Source organism: Ruditapes philippinarum, unplaced genomic scaffold (assembly GCF_026571515.1).
Source record: "Ruditapes philippinarum isolate M1 unplaced genomic scaffold, ASM2657151v2 ctg1408_1_1_1_1, whole genome shotgun sequence".
Taxonomy (NCBI): Eukaryota; Metazoa; Mollusca; class Bivalvia; order Venerida; family Veneridae; genus Ruditapes; species Ruditapes philippinarum.
In genome coordinates, this window is record NW_026859522.1 from 107,251 (window position 1) to 126,766 (window position 19,516).

At 34.8% G+C, this 19,516-nt stretch overlaps 2 protein-coding genes across 5 annotated transcripts in view; one reads left to right on the forward strand and one right to left on the reverse strand.

Annotated features, from left to right (window-relative positions):
- Positions 1-12,416, reverse strand: part of LOC132756812 (P protein-like) — a 34,096-nt gene extending 21,680 nt beyond the window's left edge. The window contains exons 1-8 of one of the 3 annotated variants that reach the window (XM_060747955.1): positions 12,258-12,416; positions 8,667-8,809; positions 4,794-4,951; positions 4,242-4,383; positions 3,473-3,560; positions 1,986-2,104; positions 1,152-1,246; positions 418-577 (exon numbers count right to left, since the gene is read on the reverse strand). In XM_060747955.1, coding sequence (XP_060603938.1) covers positions 418-577; positions 1,152-1,246; positions 1,986-2,104; positions 3,473-3,560; positions 4,242-4,383; positions 4,794-4,951; positions 8,667-8,792 — 888 coding nt within the window. In that variant the 5' untranslated portion in view covers positions 8,793-8,809; positions 12,258-12,416. Of the gene's footprint in view, positions 1-417; positions 578-1,151; positions 1,247-1,985; positions 2,105-3,472; positions 3,561-4,241; positions 4,384-4,793; positions 4,952-8,666; positions 8,810-12,251 lie in introns of all 3 variants that reach the window. The other 2 variants (XM_060747956.1, XM_060747954.1) reach the window with 2 other exon arrangements.
- A 2,134-nt stretch (positions 12,417-14,550) lies between these two features.
- LOC132756814 (uncharacterized) lies at positions 14,551-17,261 on the forward strand. Of its 2 annotated transcripts, none has more exons than XM_060747958.1 (2): positions 14,551-16,074; positions 16,837-17,261. In XM_060747958.1, exon 1 carries the CDS (start codon positions 14,669-14,671, stop codon positions 16,049-16,051), a length of 1,383 nt encoding a protein of 460 aa, XP_060603941.1. In that variant the 5' UTR covers positions 14,551-14,668; the 3' UTR covers positions 16,052-16,074; positions 16,837-17,261. The 2 variants fall into 2 exon arrangements, with proteins under 2 accessions (XP_060603941.1, XP_060603940.1); XM_060747957.1 differs by having other exon boundaries at positions 14,551-16,070.
- The last annotated feature ends 2,255 nt before the right edge of the window (positions 17,262-19,516 follow it).

Here is a 19,516-nt window from a genome sequence, read left to right on the forward strand (position 1 = left end):
TAATTTCTGTAACATCTCAAGCATTGTTATATCATAAGCAAATGAGATAAATGCTTTTTACATTTTTAAGCAAATTGGGTAAAATATTTTTATATATCTCAAAGCAAATGAGGTAATTTCTGTTATATCTCAAAGCAAATAAGGTAATTTCTGTTATCTCTCAAAGCAAATGAGATTATTTCTGTTACATCACAAGGAAATGAGATAATTTCTGATGCATCTCCAGGAAACAAAGTCATTTTTATTATACAAGCATGGAATCAAAGCTTATGGAATTATTTCTGTATGTTTCACAAACAAATGTTATGATTTCTTTAACATATTAGAAGATATAATTAAAGATATTTAGCAAATGATATTAAAATTTCTCTCCTGAACAAGCCAATAGTAAGTACGAGTAACTTTAATACAACTTACATCAAAGATGATCAAGCCATAGACAAGAATCAGAACAATTAGAGCACAAACTTCTTCACTTTTGGTGTCTGCTGTAAAAGTATAGCTGTATTCAACTGGTAGACATGTTTCTGCATTTATACTCACTGGGTTGTAATCAAATTTCAAATTCACTTTGTCTCTGTAAAAAACAACAACAACAAAACAACAATGATTTTGAAGCAGACGGCGAAATGAAATTAATTTCAGACCATAACAATAGTTACAATTTGACTTAGAACATAAATATTGACAACACTACATGTTATTAAGATGCTAGTTTTTTTGCATTGACAATGCTGAGAACATACCTCTTAAAATTACCAAAAAATTGACACAATGGAAACCTTTTGAACAACATTATTAAAGCAGCCTTCAGTTTTTATTTTTATCTGGGGAAAAAATTCAGGGTTGTTTCAAACTAATTATTTCAATAATTTTATCTTTGAAAAGTGCATCATATCACTGTTAAGTCTTCTTCAAAACAACATCCTAAGAGCTATTTATAACGCGCCAGTGGCGTTCGTTTCTAGAAATAGAAGTGAAAGGAATTGTCCACTAGATACATATTTACATAATAGTGAACACTTGTTAGGAAGAATTTTTTGCTTTTCCTTCATTGCTTTAACTTTGACCTGTTGGTTGTGAAAGTGATTAGCCTCCCCCTCCCCCCTCCCCCGAGCAAAATGAGAAATACAAAATGAAATATAACTTACTCTGATGTCTTTAGATCATTAAGCTCTAATTCTCTTAGAACTGTACTAATGGAATGATTAGACAGGGCCACCATGTTCACTGATAGATTCAATACCTGAAATGAATCAGAAAACAAAATGGTTACAGAATATATTATGTGAGCAAATGATTTTCTTCTTACAAAATATTTTGCTAAACATATAATTATAATAACAGACAAAAAGAAAACAAATAGACCACCCAAATGTATCATATACCATGTGCTTTCTATATGCTTAACATTTGTCTTATGTGAAACAGAAGCCTTAAAGGGACTCCGATGAGGCTTTTTGACATGACAATATATTTTTTCAAGATTATGTTCTATTTGATGTAAATATGAAAAATAACTTGTGTGCAAAAATTTGCTCACTCTGTTTTTCCATAATAATTATTTTAATTGTGAAAAAATGAGCATAATGCAGTGCTGTTCACTAAACTTGTGCTATGAATAGCATAAAAATATGACTTTTTAATCATTTATAAATTTATTTCTTAATTGCCTTTTCCATACTTCTCTGTTTTTAGTCCCTGAGCTGATTTATGTAAGAAATTCTTATTTCATCTTTTTCAGGCTTTTGAACCTCAGTGGAGTCCCTTTAAAGAAGCACACCCGCAGATTTATGCTATTTTTTTATTTATAATTTGCAATTTTCATAGTCAATTCATACATATTTAATCAATTTCCTAAGTTGGCCTTTTTTACAAATTTGTTTTCTTATCAAGGGACCCATAGATTTGAATGTGCATTTGACATGTTGATTTTCAGCTTCTGAAAGTTTGTAACATGTTATTTAATTATTTTCTTTACTTACTGCCTTCATTCCCTGGGTGACACTAAGTAAATCTGAATTATCATTTGTTTCATTCGGATTTCCAAATGGTCCTTTAAATGTGAGCAGTACTCTTCTCCCTTTAACACCAGATGGCACATCTGAAACAGAATCTGTTTGTTTGAGTCAAACTTTATTATTAAGAAATTAAACAAGCGTAAATTGTTCATAACCCCCCGCCCCCCCCCAAAAAAAAAGAAAAAAAGAAATGAATAAATAAAAACAGAATCCAAGCTGTATCTTTGAAATAATTGTTGATTTTATGTATAACAAAGCAAATTAGCAGTTTTATCAAAATAGTGAATAGATTTAAGATTTTTTTTTATTTCTTTGTTCAGGTACTTTATACAAATTTATTTTAGTTTCATTGCGTTGGAAGCTGTAATCTTATTGAAACACTCTCAAATCGGTTCCTGGAATTAACCAGACTACTAAGCAATGAATGTAAAGTTTCTTGCTCATGGAAACAATTGTTTGCCCATGACACGTTTGAACCCACATGAAAAAAATCCCACAGGTTTTACTATGATATAATCTGCACTTTATCATTATTATAAGGGATGTTTAATTACTTTCAACAAATATAACACTTGTCTTGTGATCGTTTATAAACGTTTTATAAATCATGCCCCATGTGAATGAAAATGCACCGGCTCATTAAATAGCACCTGCTTCATAACAGTGCATCTTTTGAATTAAACAATCAAAAAAGTAATCACAAGATGTCTTGTGGTTCAGTCATATGAGGAAAACATTTCAACCATAAATTATTGTAGCTAGTAAATCTAAGATTCTGAACTAAATTTGAAACATATCTTCTACACCATTGAGAATAAATAATGAAATGAACATCTCAATTATGTCATACATCTTCACCTGAAATTATTGATAAACAAGATGACTGTTATGGGCCTATATTGCTCACCTGACTGTAATCAAAATATTTTTTTAGTTCACCAAATTTTTTTTTATATATCGTTTCATTCATTTGGTTTTATGGGGGCAATGATTTGAAATATGGGTAAATAAACAGATAAAGCAATTGTATTAACTTACATCAAATATGTATATATGCTCAAGATAGCTTAAAAAAGTATGTTTAAACTGTAGCATTACAATCTGTCATATTGACAATATGCAACCGTCTTAAGGTTATATATAAGATTCTAATTATTTAAAACAGATAATTATAATCATATGAAACAAATTTTACAAAATATGTTTTAAGCTGCACGCCTCCAGATTAGCAAAAATATTTCAATAAAATCAAACCTGTGGAAAAGGTGAAGATTTTAGGAAAGGTATATAGATTCAAAATTACAATAAAGTTGGAAAGTTGCCATATGACCACGGTCGGTGTCAGTATAACTTATAATCCAATAAAAAAAAAAAAAAAAATTGTAGGAAAATTGTGCAGAACACACAGACACTCAAACATCATATATTTTACTATACCTATAATTACTTACCTTCAAGGACAATTTCACTATCTACATTTGACTGTACTGACACCTGGTTCCAGGTTTCTTCATGCTCCGGATTAATCACAATAAACACCTGTAATTATATAATAAAGGTGGTTTAATATGATAAACAATTAAGAGCCAACAGTTACTATAAAGTGGAGCACAATGAACTGTAAAATTTGATTTTTCCCTGTTTACATTCAAGCTCTTGCTTTTTCTTAAATTATGATTAATGCAAGTTCAAAATATTAAGTTAAGAGGGCTGGCAACAAATCAATGGTTAATGTTTGGTCCAGAATGAAATATATCTATAAATTGCAAATTTAAATTTAATATGGCTTAATAATTCTAGCAATAAATTTCTATTTAATATTTCATACAACGAAAACTACAAAACTACATAATTATGTACATGAATATAAAATCTTTCAGTCAGATCTAAATCTTGCAACTTACCAATTTAAACAACAAAATTAAACTAACTGCCTTTGTTTTACAAATTAAACAATCATATCAAATTAGATCCCTATGCAACAAATTTAAACAAAATTCAGAAATTAAGTAACATGTATATGCTAGACATCTAAGGTTTCTACAAATTTTGTTTAGTTTGGTTTATACAAATTTATTTTATACCAATAACCATTGTGCTGAAAGCTATAAGCATATTGAAACATTCTTGAATCTGTTCCTGAAACCAACCAGTACCTATAAGCAAATTAAATTTTATGTATGAAACAAGATATAACTTTTATGCTTAGACTTCACTTACAATGCTAACTATAGCTGCAACAGTTAAGATGAAGACTTTTAAATGTTTTAACAATGTCCATTTATTTTTCGCAAAATTTTCTCTGCTGAAGAAAGGTGGTTGGTCTTCCTCCTCACTCATGGAGTCTGTCAATGGTGTGTGGCTGAAATGTTAAAATATAGCCGAAAACTTCATATCAAATTTACATATTATTTGCATCAAAAAAGCTAACTTATGTGCCAACTATACTATTAAATATAACCAATGCCTTATTGTTCATCTCAACATTAATTGGATATTGCCTGTGAATTTAAATGCATATTTTTTATTTTTTATGAATGAGTTTGAATTAAATATCTTCACCCTTTGAATGTTAGGTAAAATAATGACTTACCTTTGCTGCCAACTTAGAGCTAGGCCTCCAATTTAGAGCTAGACAGAATAGTTTAAGCATTTTGACATTAAAAACCCTAACCTTAACAAAACACAGTTCTAAAATTAAAACAAGACAAGCCCAACAAATTAAGCAAGGTATGATTTGATAATATTCAAGCTTATAAAAAGTTAACATACCAGACTTCATTAAGGAGAGGTGACGTTTCACTGACTGGCGTCCCTATTGTTCCCATGGTGCCGTAGCCTAACGTTGACTGTGGCGTAGCCTCTCGACTGCTGTAAATCTTTGTCTCTGATTGTTTACCATCTGTATGAGTCTCGAAAACTATATCATCCTGAAATATAATAATGTTGACATGTATAACACGGAACTTGTTGCAGACCTGTGGGGAAAACAATGATTAAATGGCCAAGGTGTGTGTCTATGGCCCAGGATCAAAGGTGTGTGCCTATGGTCCAGTTGCGAAGGTTTGTGTCTCTGGTCCAGTGGTCAAGGTGTGTGTCTCTGATCTAGTGGCCAAGGTATGTGTCTCTGGTCTACTGAATAAGGTGTGTGTTTCTGGTCTATTGACCAAGGTGTGTGTCTCTGATTTTAGTTGCCAATGTGCGTGTCTCTGGTCCAGTGGCCAAGGTATGTGTCTCTGGCATTAGTTGCCAAGGTGTGTGTCTCTGGTCCAGTACCCAAGGTATGTGTCTCTGGTTTTAGTTGCCAATGTGTTTGTCTGGTCCAGTGACCAAGGTGTGTGTCTCTGGTCTTAGTGGCCAAGGTGTGTGTCTCTAGTCTTAGTGGCCAAGGTGTGTGTCTCTGGTCTAGTGGTCAAGGTGTATAACTCTGGTCCAGTGGCCAAGGTGTATAACTCTGGTCCAGTGACCAAGGTGTGTGTCTCTGGTCCAGTGGCCAAGGTGTGTGTCTCTGGTCTAGTGGTCAAGGTGTATAACTCTGGTCCAGTGGCCAAGGTGTGTGTCTCTGGTTCAGTGGCCAAGGTGTGTGTCTCTGGTCCAGTGGCCAAGGTGTGTGTCTCTGGACCAGTGGCCAAAGTGTGTGTCACTGGTCTAGTGGCCAAGGTGTGTGTCGCTAGTCGTAGTGGCCAAGGTGTGTGTTTCTGGTCCAGCGGCCAATGTGTGTGTCACTGGTCCAGTGGCCAAGGTGTGTGTCGCTAGTCTTGGTGGTCAAGGTGTGTGTCTCTGGTCCAGTGGCCAATGTGTGTGTCCCTGGTCTAGTGGCCAAGGTGTATAACTCTGGTCCAGTGGCCAAGGTGTGTGTCTCTGGTCCAATGGCCAAGGTGTGTGTCTCTGATCCAGTGGCCAAGGTGTGTGTCTCTAGTCTTTGTGGCCAATGTGTGTGTCCCTGGTCTAGTGGTCAAGGTGTGTGTCTCTGGTCTTGTGGTCAAGATGTGTGTCCTTGGTCGAGTGGTCAAGGTGTGTGTCTCTGGTCTAGTGGCCAAGGTGTGTGTCTCTGGTCTAGTGGTCAAGGTGTATAACTCTGGTCCAGTGGCCAAGGTGTGTGTCTCTGGTTCAGTGGCCAAGGTGTGTGTCTCTGGTCCAGTGGCCAAGGTGTGTGTCTCTGGACCAGTGGCCAAAGTGTGTGTCACTGGTCTAGTGGCCAAGGTGTGTGTCGCTAGTCGTAGTGGCCAAGGTGTGTGTTTCTGGTCCAGCGGCCAATGTGTGTGTCACTGGTCCAGTGGCCAAGGTGTGTGTCGCTAGTCTTAGTGGTCAAGGTGTGTGTCTCTGGTCCAGTGGCCAATGTGTGTGTCCCTGGTCTAGTGGCCAAGGTGTATAACTCTGGTCCAGTGGCCAAGGTGTGTGTCTCTGGTCCAATGGCCAAGGTGTGTGTCTCTGATCCAGTGGCCAAGGTGTGTGTCTCTAGTCTTTGTGGCCAATGTGTGTGTCCCTGGTCTAGTGGTCAAGGTGTGTGTCTCTGGTCTTGTGGTCAAGATGTGTGTCCTTGGTCGAGTGGTCAAGGTGTGTGTCTCTGGTCTAGTGGTCAAGGTGTGTGTCCCTGGTCTAGTGGTCAAGGGTGTGTGTCCCTGGTCTAGTGGTCAAGGTGTGTGTCCCTGGTCTAGTGGTCAAGGTGTGTGTCCCTGGTCTAGTGGTCAAGGTGTGTGTCCCTGGTCTAGTGGTCAAGGTGTGTGTCCCTGGTCTAGTGGTCAAGGTGTGTGTCCCTGGTCTAGTGGTCAAGGTGTGTGTCCCTGGTCTAGTGGTCAAGGTGTGTGTCTCTGGTCTAGTGGTCAAGGTGTGTGTCTCTGGTCTAGTGGTCAAGGTGTGTGTCCCTGGTCTAGTGGTCAAGGTGTGTGTCTCTGGTCTAGTGGTCAAGATGTGTGTCCCTGGTCTAGTGGTCAAGGTGTGTGTCCCTGGTCTAGTGGTCAAGGTGTGTGTCCCTGGTCTAGTGGTCAAGGTGTGTGTCCCTGGTCTAGTGGTCAAGGTGTGTGTCCCTGGTCTAGTGGTCAAGGTGTGTGTTCCTGGTCTAGTGGTCAAGGTGTGTGTCCCTGGTCTAGTGGTCAAGGTGTGTGTCCCTGGTCTAGTGGTCAAGGTGTGTGTCCCTGGTCTAGTGGTCAAGGTGTGTGTCCCTGGTCTAGTGGTCAAGGTGTGTGTCCCTGGTCTAGTGGTCAAGGTGTGTGTCTCTGGTCTAGTGGTCAAGGTGTGTGTCCCTGGTCTAGTGGTCAAGGTGTGTGTCCCTGGTCTAGTGGTCAAGGTGTGTGTCTATGGTCTAGTGGTCAAGGTGTGTGTCCCTGGTCTAGTGGTCAAGGTGTGTGTCCCTGGTCTAGTGGTCAAGGTGTGTGTCCCTGGTCTAGTGGTCAAGGTGTGTGTCTCTGGTCTAGTGGTCAAGGTGTGTGTCCCTGGTCTAGTGGTCAAGGTGTGTGTCTCTGGTCTAGTGGCCAAGGTATATGTCTCTGGTCCAGTGGTCAAGGTGTGTGTCCCTGGTCTAGTGGTCAAGGTGTGTGTCTCTGGTCTAGTGGCCAAGGTATATGGCTCTGGTCCAGTGGCCAAGGTGTGTGTCTCTGGTCCAGTGGCCAACATGTGTGTCTCTGTCTCTGGTCCAGTGGTCAAGGTGTGTGTCTCTGGTCCAGTGGTCAAGGTGTGTGTCTCTGGTCCAGTGGCCAACATGTGTGTCTCTGGTCCAGTGGTCAAGGTGTGTGTCTCTGGTCCAGTGGCCAATGTGTGTGTCTCTAGTCTTAGTGGCCAAGGTGTGTGTCTCTTGCCCAGTGGCCAAGGTGTGTGTCTATTGTCCAGTAGTCAAGGCATGTGTCTCTAGTCTTAGTGGTCAAGGTTTGTGTCTGTGGTCCAGTGGCCAAGGTGTGTGTCTGTGGTCCAGTGGCCAAGGTGTGTGTCTCTGGTCTTTTGACCAAGGTGTGTGTCTCTGTTCAGGGTCATGCCAGTAGAACCATCAAATTTCTGTAATTGTAAGCTTGCTTGATAGCTTTGACAAAATGATCATCACATGTAAGAATCCAAATTTAAGTCCCAAATAATTAATTGGCTACATTGTATGAGTGATTTATATAATACCATATGCACCATATTTAAGGATTGCTGGCCGTGTTGGTTCAAACCCAGTCGGAGGCAAGCTCTTGTTTCCTCCAATTCTGCCAATTGACAAAACAAATGAGACTAATGCCTGTTCTTAGTATTGGTTGGTTTCAGGAACAGAGTTGAGAATGTGTTTATAAGCTTATAGATACCAAAATCAAAATAAATTCTGTATTAGCTAAATTAATCGCTATCAGGATTCCATCTCTCAGTAGAGAGGACATATTTTTCATAGGTCTCAGCGACCGTGGCCAGCCATGGAGGCTCCTTTTAATAATTAGATTTGTAGATGCTGCCGTCCGAAGGCAATATTTATTCCAATAAATCAAATTTTTGTGCAAAATATTTCCATCTACAAGATAACAACTTGAAATTTTATTTGAATTGTAAGAATTGGTTTGAAAATAAATGTTTAAATAATTATTTTTTTAAAGTAATAGTCATTACAATACAAATGTTGAAATCATACTTATATACAATATCACTATAACATTTCATCCCTTTTGAAATATGAAAATAAACCTGTACACTAGGTGAAATGCTTCTATGTCCGGTATTCAAACTTGGCGGTCGTGATACGGGGGTATTGGCCCTGTTTGGATTGACATGTATCCCTGCTTCTGGAGCACTTTCCCTCCGTCTGTTCATAGCTATGTTCACTCAAACTAAAAACAAAATACTGTACACTGTAACAATGAAGATTTTGTAGGACATGTCTCATATTGTTTCATTGAATGCCGGCTCCCCCGCCCCCCACCCTTCCTCTACTTAGGCCTCCACCACATTTTGTAGAAGAAAAAAAGAAAAATCTTACCTTATAGATTTGTTATAGCATCCAAAAAATCCAAATATTTTAATTTTAAAAATAACAATCTATAACACTCCTGTAATATAAAATCATTGAAAAAAACAACACCTGTATAATGTATTAGATTATAATAATAAATAATGATTTCAACATTCAAATTGTATCATTAATAAAGACAATTTAAAGCACATTTTTATAGTTACAATTAGCGTCCCTCTTTTGGAAAAAACGCAAGCCCCGGGTGTGGTTCTTTACTTTACATAAATCTTCTGGTAAAACAATACAATACACAGATGGTTTGTTAACAGGGGTAAAACTATATAATACCATCATGCAAAGTTTAAAAGTAGAAAAATATCATATTACATTAACAATAGAAAACAAACTTTGTTTACATCTCTAAAGTTGAAATTAAAATACTTTAAATACTGAATTGTTGTATAGAAAACATAGAAATATTTGTTTGTTTTTAGTCAGTTATGAATATGGGATATTCCCAAATGAGAGGTAAAAAGTCATGATTTTTTGTAAAAGATTATAAAAGAAAATTATCTAATAATACCAAAATCTGAAATATTACTTCTTTTTCTATTTTTTTCTCCTACTTTCTTTAAAAATCATAACTATGAAAATACAGTCTGTCCAATCCAATATGGGTCTAGTATACCTGTAGTGCACATCAAGTGTACTTTGTGTAACTTTTAGTGTGAACTCAAATGATATGAAATTAAATGTAACTGCTTTACACTGTCCAGTCCAATACGGGTCTGGTAGTTCACATCTAGTGCACATCAAATGTACTTTGTGTAACTTTTAGCGGGAACTATAATAATAAGAAATTAAATGTAACTGCTTTATACTGTCTAATCCAATATGTGTCTAGTACTACACCTCTAGTGCACATCAAGTGCACCTTGTGTAACTTTTAGTGTGAACTGAACTGTATATTCACAAAATAAATACCGAGATACATGTGCATGGTTCAAATTAGATAAAACAAATTTTTTTTTAAGGCACCATAAATATTCCTGAGGCACCCTACTTCAGTCTCGTTTTATCATTTGTTGATAATCCCCTTAGTTTTTTAAATAAGTTATATAGCGTGAATAATATAATCTATATCTTATTGATATTTTTTTTATTTTATGTAAAAGAATGAAATAAATCTTGTAAAGTTTTTAATATACATGTAGTGCTATAATGAAGTTTAAAACTTCCTTGTGATGTATGAACAAAAAACATGTATATTTTAGATTGTTTATAAGGTTTTATTGTTTATTTGACATTTGATTATAGATAAAACTTTGATAAAATATTTGTTTGTTTATACATAGATAATTATGTTAATTGATACATCACTTCCTAGCTTGTCATTAATTTTTATGCCCTTACCATGATATGGGGGTGGGGTAGCATTAAAACTACCAGTTACAATGTATGTCATGTGTAACTCCAAAAGTAAAACTGCTAGTGGAATGACACTTTCCAAGGATTGTCAGAATCAGTGCATTTAATGCAAATTTGTTAGAGTTTGGCTGCTTGTGCCCCTGTTTTGTTAAAAAAATAGAATTTTGTTAGACTTAATGGATCAAGTGTCAATACTCTAAAAGTATAACTTCAAGAGCCATGAAATGTATAAGAATAGTTCTGTTGTCTTCATGTGAATGTATGCACCTTGTTGATTTGTTGCAAATTTGTTGGAAATTAAATGAGTTATGGTCCATGGTAATTTGCTGCAAATTCGCTGCAGATTAACTGTCAGAGTTAACAAAACTATCATATTTGGACATTTTTTCAATGTAATAACTGTTTCGCTGATATGCACCTGTAATAAGTGTACAGGATTTGTTGTGACAAAACAGCAGAATATATTTAATATCTTTAATTTTCTCAATTACTTTAAATGCCTGTTATTACCCAGAAATTCTCACAAAGTTACTCATTTTCAAGTTTTTGAACTATCCTACTTTCGCTTCTGTTGCTTTTTTAACAATAAGTAAAGTTATAGTGACTTAATATTGTGTATGGAAGTCAAATACTACTTAGTTTACATTTTGCTACCCTACTTTCTTCAGGTGATAAGCATGCAACATTCTCTAAAACCAAATGATTTAAAGATTCTCTTAAACCATTATTAAAAGTTATAAAACTCTTGTTTACCCTTTTAAGAAAAAATGTTTTGTATCTGAGACATAATGTGCCTTTAAGCCTTGGTGTGTAGTGCTACAACAAAATTAATGTCAATGTACCTTCATGCAGTATGAAAAAGCCTGTTTCGAATGGATAGGGTCGGTCTGTATTATCATGATAGTTTTCTCTTATATACACGGTTGTCGCCCTTTTCGAAAGAAAAAATGGCTCTCGTCTGCTTGTAAATGTTCATGTACCTTAATCAAACCATCATGCACACGGCATTGATGGTAACAACAAGAAAAAAGTCCTTACATTCTTTGTCGTTTACTTTAAACGACATGCGGTGAAAGAAAGATCAAGACATATACTTGTAAACGCATTATATATAAAATTCCTTCTCATTTCTCGGCAAATCCTACCGATAAACAGATACCATACTTCAGTTAATTATATATATCCAGTCATAGTATGTATATATATTTTTAATGTTATTTATTTATGTTGATAAATGTTTAAGTTATTCCATCGCAAATCAAAGGCATTTATCCGACATTTTTGATACAACTCGAGCAGTCATGACTACCTTACCAAATCCAATCAAGTTTATAAAGATCACGTCTTCTTACCGCACGTTACGGCAATACCGTTGACGTGAGTTCATACGAGTTCGAATGAATCGAAATGTATTGAGGCAATTACGTACGTCTTTATAGATAATATTTTGATCCATTAAAGTACGAACCCGATTTGAATTTTAAGCACTATGACTTTGTCTATTTCAAGGGTTTTCTCTCATTTTCATTGACTCTCCACAGTTAAATCAAGATATTTAATGTCTTTATTTCTGTAAAACAGAGTTGCATTCACGCAAGAAACTTTTGTCAGATCACTCAAAAAGCACGCGCAAAAAGTGCCAAAGTTAAAACTCTGTCAGCGCTGCGGATAACAGAATAGATATTGTCTTTCCACGTACGTTTACTTTTCGCAATAGGGATCATAAATTGATAATTTTGAGTAAAAACCTGAACTTAGTAAGTATAAATTAAATACACCGTTTGATAATTTTGTCATATAGTTTATCTATAATTTGCTATCTTTCTACATGTAATTCAAAAGTGAAAAATTATTTAGATATTTATCTAAAATTATCCTGTATGTGAACTTACATTTACATGTACAATATATTCCAGTTGATATTGGCTCCTAAAACTCGCCAGTATTCCACATTCTATGTAACATAACTAGTATCCATTAATAAACAGTTACATCACAGTGTTATCATTTCCATGAAGGAGCACGACGTATTTACAACAATAAAATTACAAAGTAAATAAAGTACAGTTTAATATTTATTATCAGTTGACAAAATCATGTGATCTAACCCTATCTGGGTGTATGTATTAATTGTCTCACATGACTCTAATATATGTTTACTGAACCGCGTCATGACAAAACCAACATTGTGGGTTTGCGACGAGCATGGATCCAGACCAGCCTGCGCATCCGTGCAGTCTGATCAGGATCCATGCTGTTCGCTGTCAGTTTCTCTACTTTAATAGGGTTGGTAAGCGAACAGCATGGATCCTGATCAGACTGCGCGGATGCGCAGGCTGGTCTGGATCCATGCTGGTCGCAAACCCACAATGTTGGTTTTGTCGTGGCGCGGTCCATATGTTGATTTTTCAGTTTTATATAATTATATACGATATATAGCATTTAGAAACGAATAAAATATATGAACTTTTTAAGGTGTTTAAATATTATTCTCTCAGTGGAAGAGATTGGCCGCAGAGCAATCCCCACCTCCTATAAAAAAAAACAACCACAAAAAACAAAGAAACAAAGATAAAAAACAACAGTAAGTTCCGTTAAATGCAAAAATACAAACAAACACCCCCCCCCCCCCCACCAAGAAAAAAATTCAGCAAAGAAACAAAGAAAAAAAAACAAAACAGAAAGTTCCGTTATGAAAAATAACAAAATCACAATGCATGGGAGAGGATATACTGTTTCAATAAGTTAAAGTGGCTCATATTTCACTTTTTTTGGGGGGGGGGGAGGGGGGTTGACACATTTAAGATGAACACAGGTTTTTTTCAATCTGGACCCAGGTCCGATATTTGTGCCTTAGTTCCCAGACCGTTCTATTTATCAGTACAGTGATGGTTCACAGGTATTAATCAGTAACCCAAACTAGGCACCGAGAATTTAATAAGGTTTATAGATTCTATGTAAATTTTGTTGCTATAATATCATTATGTAATATAGGGCATTGTGTGTCGGATACTAAAGCTACTCTCTCACAAAAATGGGTCTTAAAGCAGCACGTCTCCAGATTTATGCTAATTTTCATGAACATTTTGGAAATGTATTTGAATGTGTAATATTGCGAAGTAACCAAAAGGAAGCAATTTATTCATTATCAATGGCACTTACAAGCCACGTAAATTACCAAAAAGTGGTCAAAATATGCATAAATAGCCTTTACATGTACTACGTTAGTAACGCAGTAGAAATATAGTTGTAAATACTGAAAAATCAGCCATTAATCGCACATAATAAAAATTATGTAAAATATATTTGAATCTTGAAGTTTTTTTACTTTTCCTTACATCTTAGAATCTAGATCTAGTATATTTTTCTCAAGTTTGATTTTATTGAAATATTTTGACTCATCTGGAGGCATGTAGCTTTAAAGCCATCACCATATTTATTTACGAAGATCTAGACATGTTATTTGATACGCATATAGATAGATAAAAGTAAAATCTGCAGTTTCCATGACACAGATATTAACACCCCTATTATCAAACCCATTAGGATAAATTTTAGTCTAGCTTTTAACCAGATTACAAAGATAGATGATCTTCTTCTTTGCTTCTTTTTAGAGACAAAATTTTCTATGATATATTGTGCAACAATCAGTTGCAAGATAATAAAAAACTGCAACCAGTTAACGGGTGTGTTTATAATTAAAATCAATATTAACAAAATATAACGTTGCAACGGTTTAAAAAAGCAGCAGATTAAACAATGCAAATTCCTTACTTATATTTTTTTCGTCGGACAAGACGTCATGTATTAATCAACTAGAGCAAGTGTCCTGTTTTCTTGTATTATCGTGTGGCTAAGGACTTAACTTGATAGGATAATTTAAAAAAAAACATTTTGTTACAGAAATTTTAGCCTGATAGCCTACACTAAGAAAAATTCCATAATGTACGAGCCAGTGGTGAAATTTTATCTTTTGATGAATTTTTTATTTAAACGCCCAAACTACTGTACAGTGTGTAGGATAGAAGCTTTTAACTGCCTTTAAAGGGCTAATGTTCCTTGTTCAATTTGCTATGGAGCCAGGAGCTTAATATGTTATTTTGCATATTATGAAATTTGATTTTCCCGCCATATGACACTTTTGCCATGAAATTTAACTGTTGTTAGAATTACATTTTTACGACAGTTATTTCCCTTTAGCGGAAGTAAAATGCATCCATAACCCTTGACCTCTCATTATTCAATACATCGATCAGACACGAAAAACGACGACGTTTTATAATTTTACGCAATAATATTTTGCGTATTTATGCAAAGCATATTTGTTTGCGGTAATTGCTTTCCAAAGAAACAACAACAAAGTATGGAGGACTGCACGAACTTAACAGAAGACGAATGCGCTGAGATTTTGGTAAAAACGGAAGAAGTTGAGCCACGAGGCACTTTTTGTGAATGTGATCGGAAAGAAATGACTTCTTTCGAAAGACTTGTTCATACTGCTATAGCTCTAGAGGGAGATCCACGTGATGAGCATTCTTATGCATATTCAGACAAAAAGAAGTCAAAGGAAGGCATGGACAAAGATCATAGCTATTACTTTGGAAGTAGATTGGATTCTTACTGTCATCGTAAAATTCAAAGTCTCTCTTATGAAAATCTGGTTGTCCCATCAACAAAAAGTAGCTTTAATGATAAGTACTTTATACTTCCGCATTATCGGTCAAACGACAGTGCCTTGGATGTGACAGGGTTTGACAATATATCTGAAAAATGTCTTTCAGTGGATAATCTAAATGTTAAAACTGTTGACGTGTTCACTCAAAATTGTATTTTACCTGGCGTTTCAGATCCTGATCTTTCCATGATGTCAATTCAGGGCCGAACATCGTTTTCACTTCCTAACAGCCCGCCGTCATCGGAAATATTTGTTAAGGATCATTCCTATGTAATGCTTGTCCCAGATTACAGAGCCTTGCGAGAGAAATGCATTAAAGAAAATAGGGAATGCTTATATAAAGATCATACGTACATAAATTATTCACAAAAACATGTGAAAAGGAGAGACAGTTTACCCTCAAATGTTGGTATTAAACGAGGACGAAGTAATGATGACTTAAGCTTGCTTGGAAGCAACAATTTCAAAAGAAAAGACTTTACAAAATCACCATTCCTAGACGACAGTTACCAGTCTGTTGAGGTAAAAAAGGAACATACACAGGATGAAAAAACATGTGCATCGAAATGTGATAAAGAAGTTGTAAAAGTGTTTAAAGATATTACTCAATTTAAACTACCAAATAAACCGGATACGGAAAATGAAAGTGGGAAAACATTGTTTGTCAAACAGGGTTTATTGCCAGGTCATTTATTAATGGATCACACTTATGAAGAGATGACAGATTCTTCTGTTGATGTGCCCTCAGGTTTAATGACCAAAACCCAGGCTGTTGTAGAAAACGAACTTGCTAAAATGTTTGGAGAAATCAAGACTGAAAAATCCGATCATTGTTATGTGACATTGAAAACTGAAGTGATTGATAGCGAACCTGATAATAGCTGTAGCGATTCTGGCACAGAATCATTAAATGAAGAGGACGAGTTTCATGTAACTGATAATAAACCTATCCATTCTTTGGCAGACAAGCAGCATAAAGAACATCCATATTTCAAAAGAACAATAAAGAAATTGTAGCCTGGTGGCTTTTTGTTTTGTAGGTATAAAATGTAGTTTTTAAGTTAATTTTAAAGATTTCATTGCTTCATTCAACTCTATCTAATATTCATCAATTATTGTTTTTTATGGATAAGCATGTATTGAACTTTTGAATGTTCAAACTTTTGGTTTTTACCGTGCAGACATTCTTGATTCAGACTCTGACCTAACCTTTCTCTGACCTTGTCAAATCTCGATAACTTACTTACACAAGCGTGTCATCAGTCTTGACCATAAACTAGATTTGGATCGTAAACTAAAAAATATAAACAACCAAGCTTTGTTTTTTGCCCCATGCAGATTGTATGTGGTATACAGGCCTGTGAAAATGACCCTGCACTGCTAGTTGGACAAAGTCCAGGGCTGCTATTTTCACACCAAAACAAAAGCCCTTTATTGATGGGGCAGTGTGCGGATAGACAAAATGTAAAACCTAAGATGTATCTATGTATAGATACTTTACCTTGCTATCCCTGCACTTCCCTGTTAATAGAATGGCAATAGTTTATATTCAATGACTTATGTATTAGTCAAGACTTCTAAAGTAAGAAAATAGGAGAAATTTTGTCCTGTTCTTCTGTTAATGTGCTGCATCATCATACTACATGTAATTTAATGGAATCTGTTACAGTTGGCCTACTGAGCCGTTGAAAATTTCAAAGTTACCAGCTGTTAAGGACTTTGGGTGATTTAATTTTACACTGTATTTAGCACTTTTATTTATCACTGTAATTTTATATAATATTTTCTTTTCTTTTTTTCAGGTTTTACAACTTACAACTTACTCAGTGCTGATCAAATTTTGTGTCACTTAGATGATCATGTCATAGACAGATACTGTAACAATACATGTGTTCATAATCTTGAGACTGTACGTGAAATTGTGTTAAGATACCAGGAAATATTTGCATAATAGAGCTACATCATTGAGGTAATCGGGGAATCAGGATCCAGAATGATACAGTGGTTTGAGCTTGTGAGGTCACCGCTTCTTTATTTTCATCAGGATCACATACACAAGTCGGCTTTTAGCAGCAACAGATAAAATTTATATGCAGAGATACACCTTCTTCAAATTCTTACATACATGTATGTAATGTTATTTTAAAGTGGTTGTGATTTGTTGTAGAAACATCGGTTTTCTCATTAAGGGATATTTATAAAATTGTAAGAATTATTTCTGTATATATACAATACATAATGACAAGGGTCACATTTACATCTTATCGGAAAATGAAATAAGGCTATTTTTTTTGTTGAAATATTGTTAATATTGTTTAGAATATTTAAAAAAAATAATATTAGTTTTAGAGGATTTTTGGAAAATAAGATCAGTTTAGATGGTTTTGGGAAAATAAGATTGGTTTTAAGAACTTTTTTTCGAAAATGAGTTGTAGATTGATTTAGAGGATTTTTGGGTAATGAGATTGATATATGATTAAATCATTTGGGCAAATTGAGGTCGGCATTTAGAGGATTTGTTGAAAATGAAATTGGTTTAATAAGAGGATATGGGGAAAAAGAGATGGGATTTAAACTTAAGAAGATTTGGGCAAATTGTGGTTGGTGTTTAAAAGACTGAGAAAATGAGATTAATTTAGAGGATTTTTGGAAAATGAGATTGATGTTTAAAAGGAATTTGGGAAAATGAGATATGTTTGAAGAATTTTGCCACAATGCCTCAATATCAAGCACATTTTTGCTGCTAAGGAGTTTGTGAAGCATTTTTAGAAAAAACTAATATTCAGTTCTTTTGTCAGATCATATTTTTTACCATTTTCATAATAACGATATGAACATGCTTATATAAAATTATAGTCAAGCAACATTATCTCTTCTTGAAAAGATAAAATTCTTATCATTGTAATAATGTTAACTTATTCAAGACATTTATGTTAGATTATTATAAAATCATTGTGTGTACTAGATTTATAATTAGAGCATAATATTCTTTTAAAGCTTGAAAAGCAGTTATTTGAATTTTTATTGTTCTTTATGTTAAAATTTTTGTCAAAGGTCTTTTAATAGGTATTAGATATGTTATTATGTTTTGAAGATGTCCTCTAGAAGATATATATAATATATATATTTGAAGTTGATGTAATGTGTTTAGAAGGAATCTTGGGCCTTACATGTATTAAGAATTTATTTATTTTAGATAAGGGAGATAATTGACCATTATTCAAAGTAGAGCTGTCATTGATTCAGTGCAAAGCATATCAACGATATATCGATATCAAGTGACTAAAATCAATGATACACCGATATATCGATAATATCCTATACTCACTTGTCTGTCATTCACTTTCATACCTGTTTCAATGATTTCAGTCAAAGACATGTTCTGTACAGTGTCTTGTCCACTGCATGATTTTTACCAGACAATATTTTTGTCACCATTGCTATGAAATAATTCCACTTTATAACAAAAGCATAACATTAGATATAAATAACTGTTTCTGCATATTTTTGGGTGAATTGTATAATTTCTAGACATTTAATGTATAAGTCAAAAGTATCGATTTTTTAAAATTTGTATCGATTATTGATCGACAAAAAAATATCAACGATACATCGATATTGTCGATATCGATGACAGCTCTAATTCAAAGCAGAATTCTCATTGTGTCCAAACATTTCTAATAATCATAATTTTATTGTTTATATATCTCATTATTGCCAGGTCTGCCTCAGTTTTCATAGATTATTAATTGTTATGAAGGTGATAAGTTATTTGTTAAAGCCGTCCACTGAGGCTTTTTGACATGGACTAGGAATATTTTTTTTTCAAGATTTTTTTTACAATTTGTTGTTAGCCTGGACAAATACATGTAACATTTAACATTTTCAGATCATTTGCTTACTCTCTTTTTCTAGAATAATCATTACTTTCAAATTGTGGAAAATGGTGAATTGCACTTAAGATTTTTAATTTAATATTGCAGAGTATATTCATTACCTTTGGTATATTTAAAGTGCACAAGCTGAGCCATTATTAAGAAATAATATTATTTTGATATGAGGATCTCATTGCAGATTCTTTAAATACTGACTTTTTGAGTAACACACACTAGTTGACTAACTTTTTCCTATGCCATGTAGTTGTGACATACATGTATACCATACTGTTGTGAAATATCAAATACAAAACCATTATTCGGGTGTGAAATTTCAATAATAATCGTTTTACATTTTGAGAATAATGTGGTGATTACAGGTGGCTAAGGGGTTGCCTGTAAGGTTTGAGGCATTGGAATTGCAGCCACAGTGTATCCCTGGGTGATTGTATGAGGCGATTAAATGGGTTTGAATTACTGGAGTCTCTGCATCTCTGAGCTCCAGAGGGTGTGGTGGTTTTGACCCCTCCAGAAAATGTCAAATGGCACCTATCTTATTATGTGTAATATGTTGACTTAGTTACATTTAACCTTCAAGTTCTAGCCA

What these genes read in the sequence shown, in the direction of transcription:
- LOC132756814 (XM_060747958.1), top strand. Translation starts at nt 14,669, where the DNA reads ATGCAAAGCATATTTGTTTGCGGTAATTGCTTTCCAAAGAAACAACAA.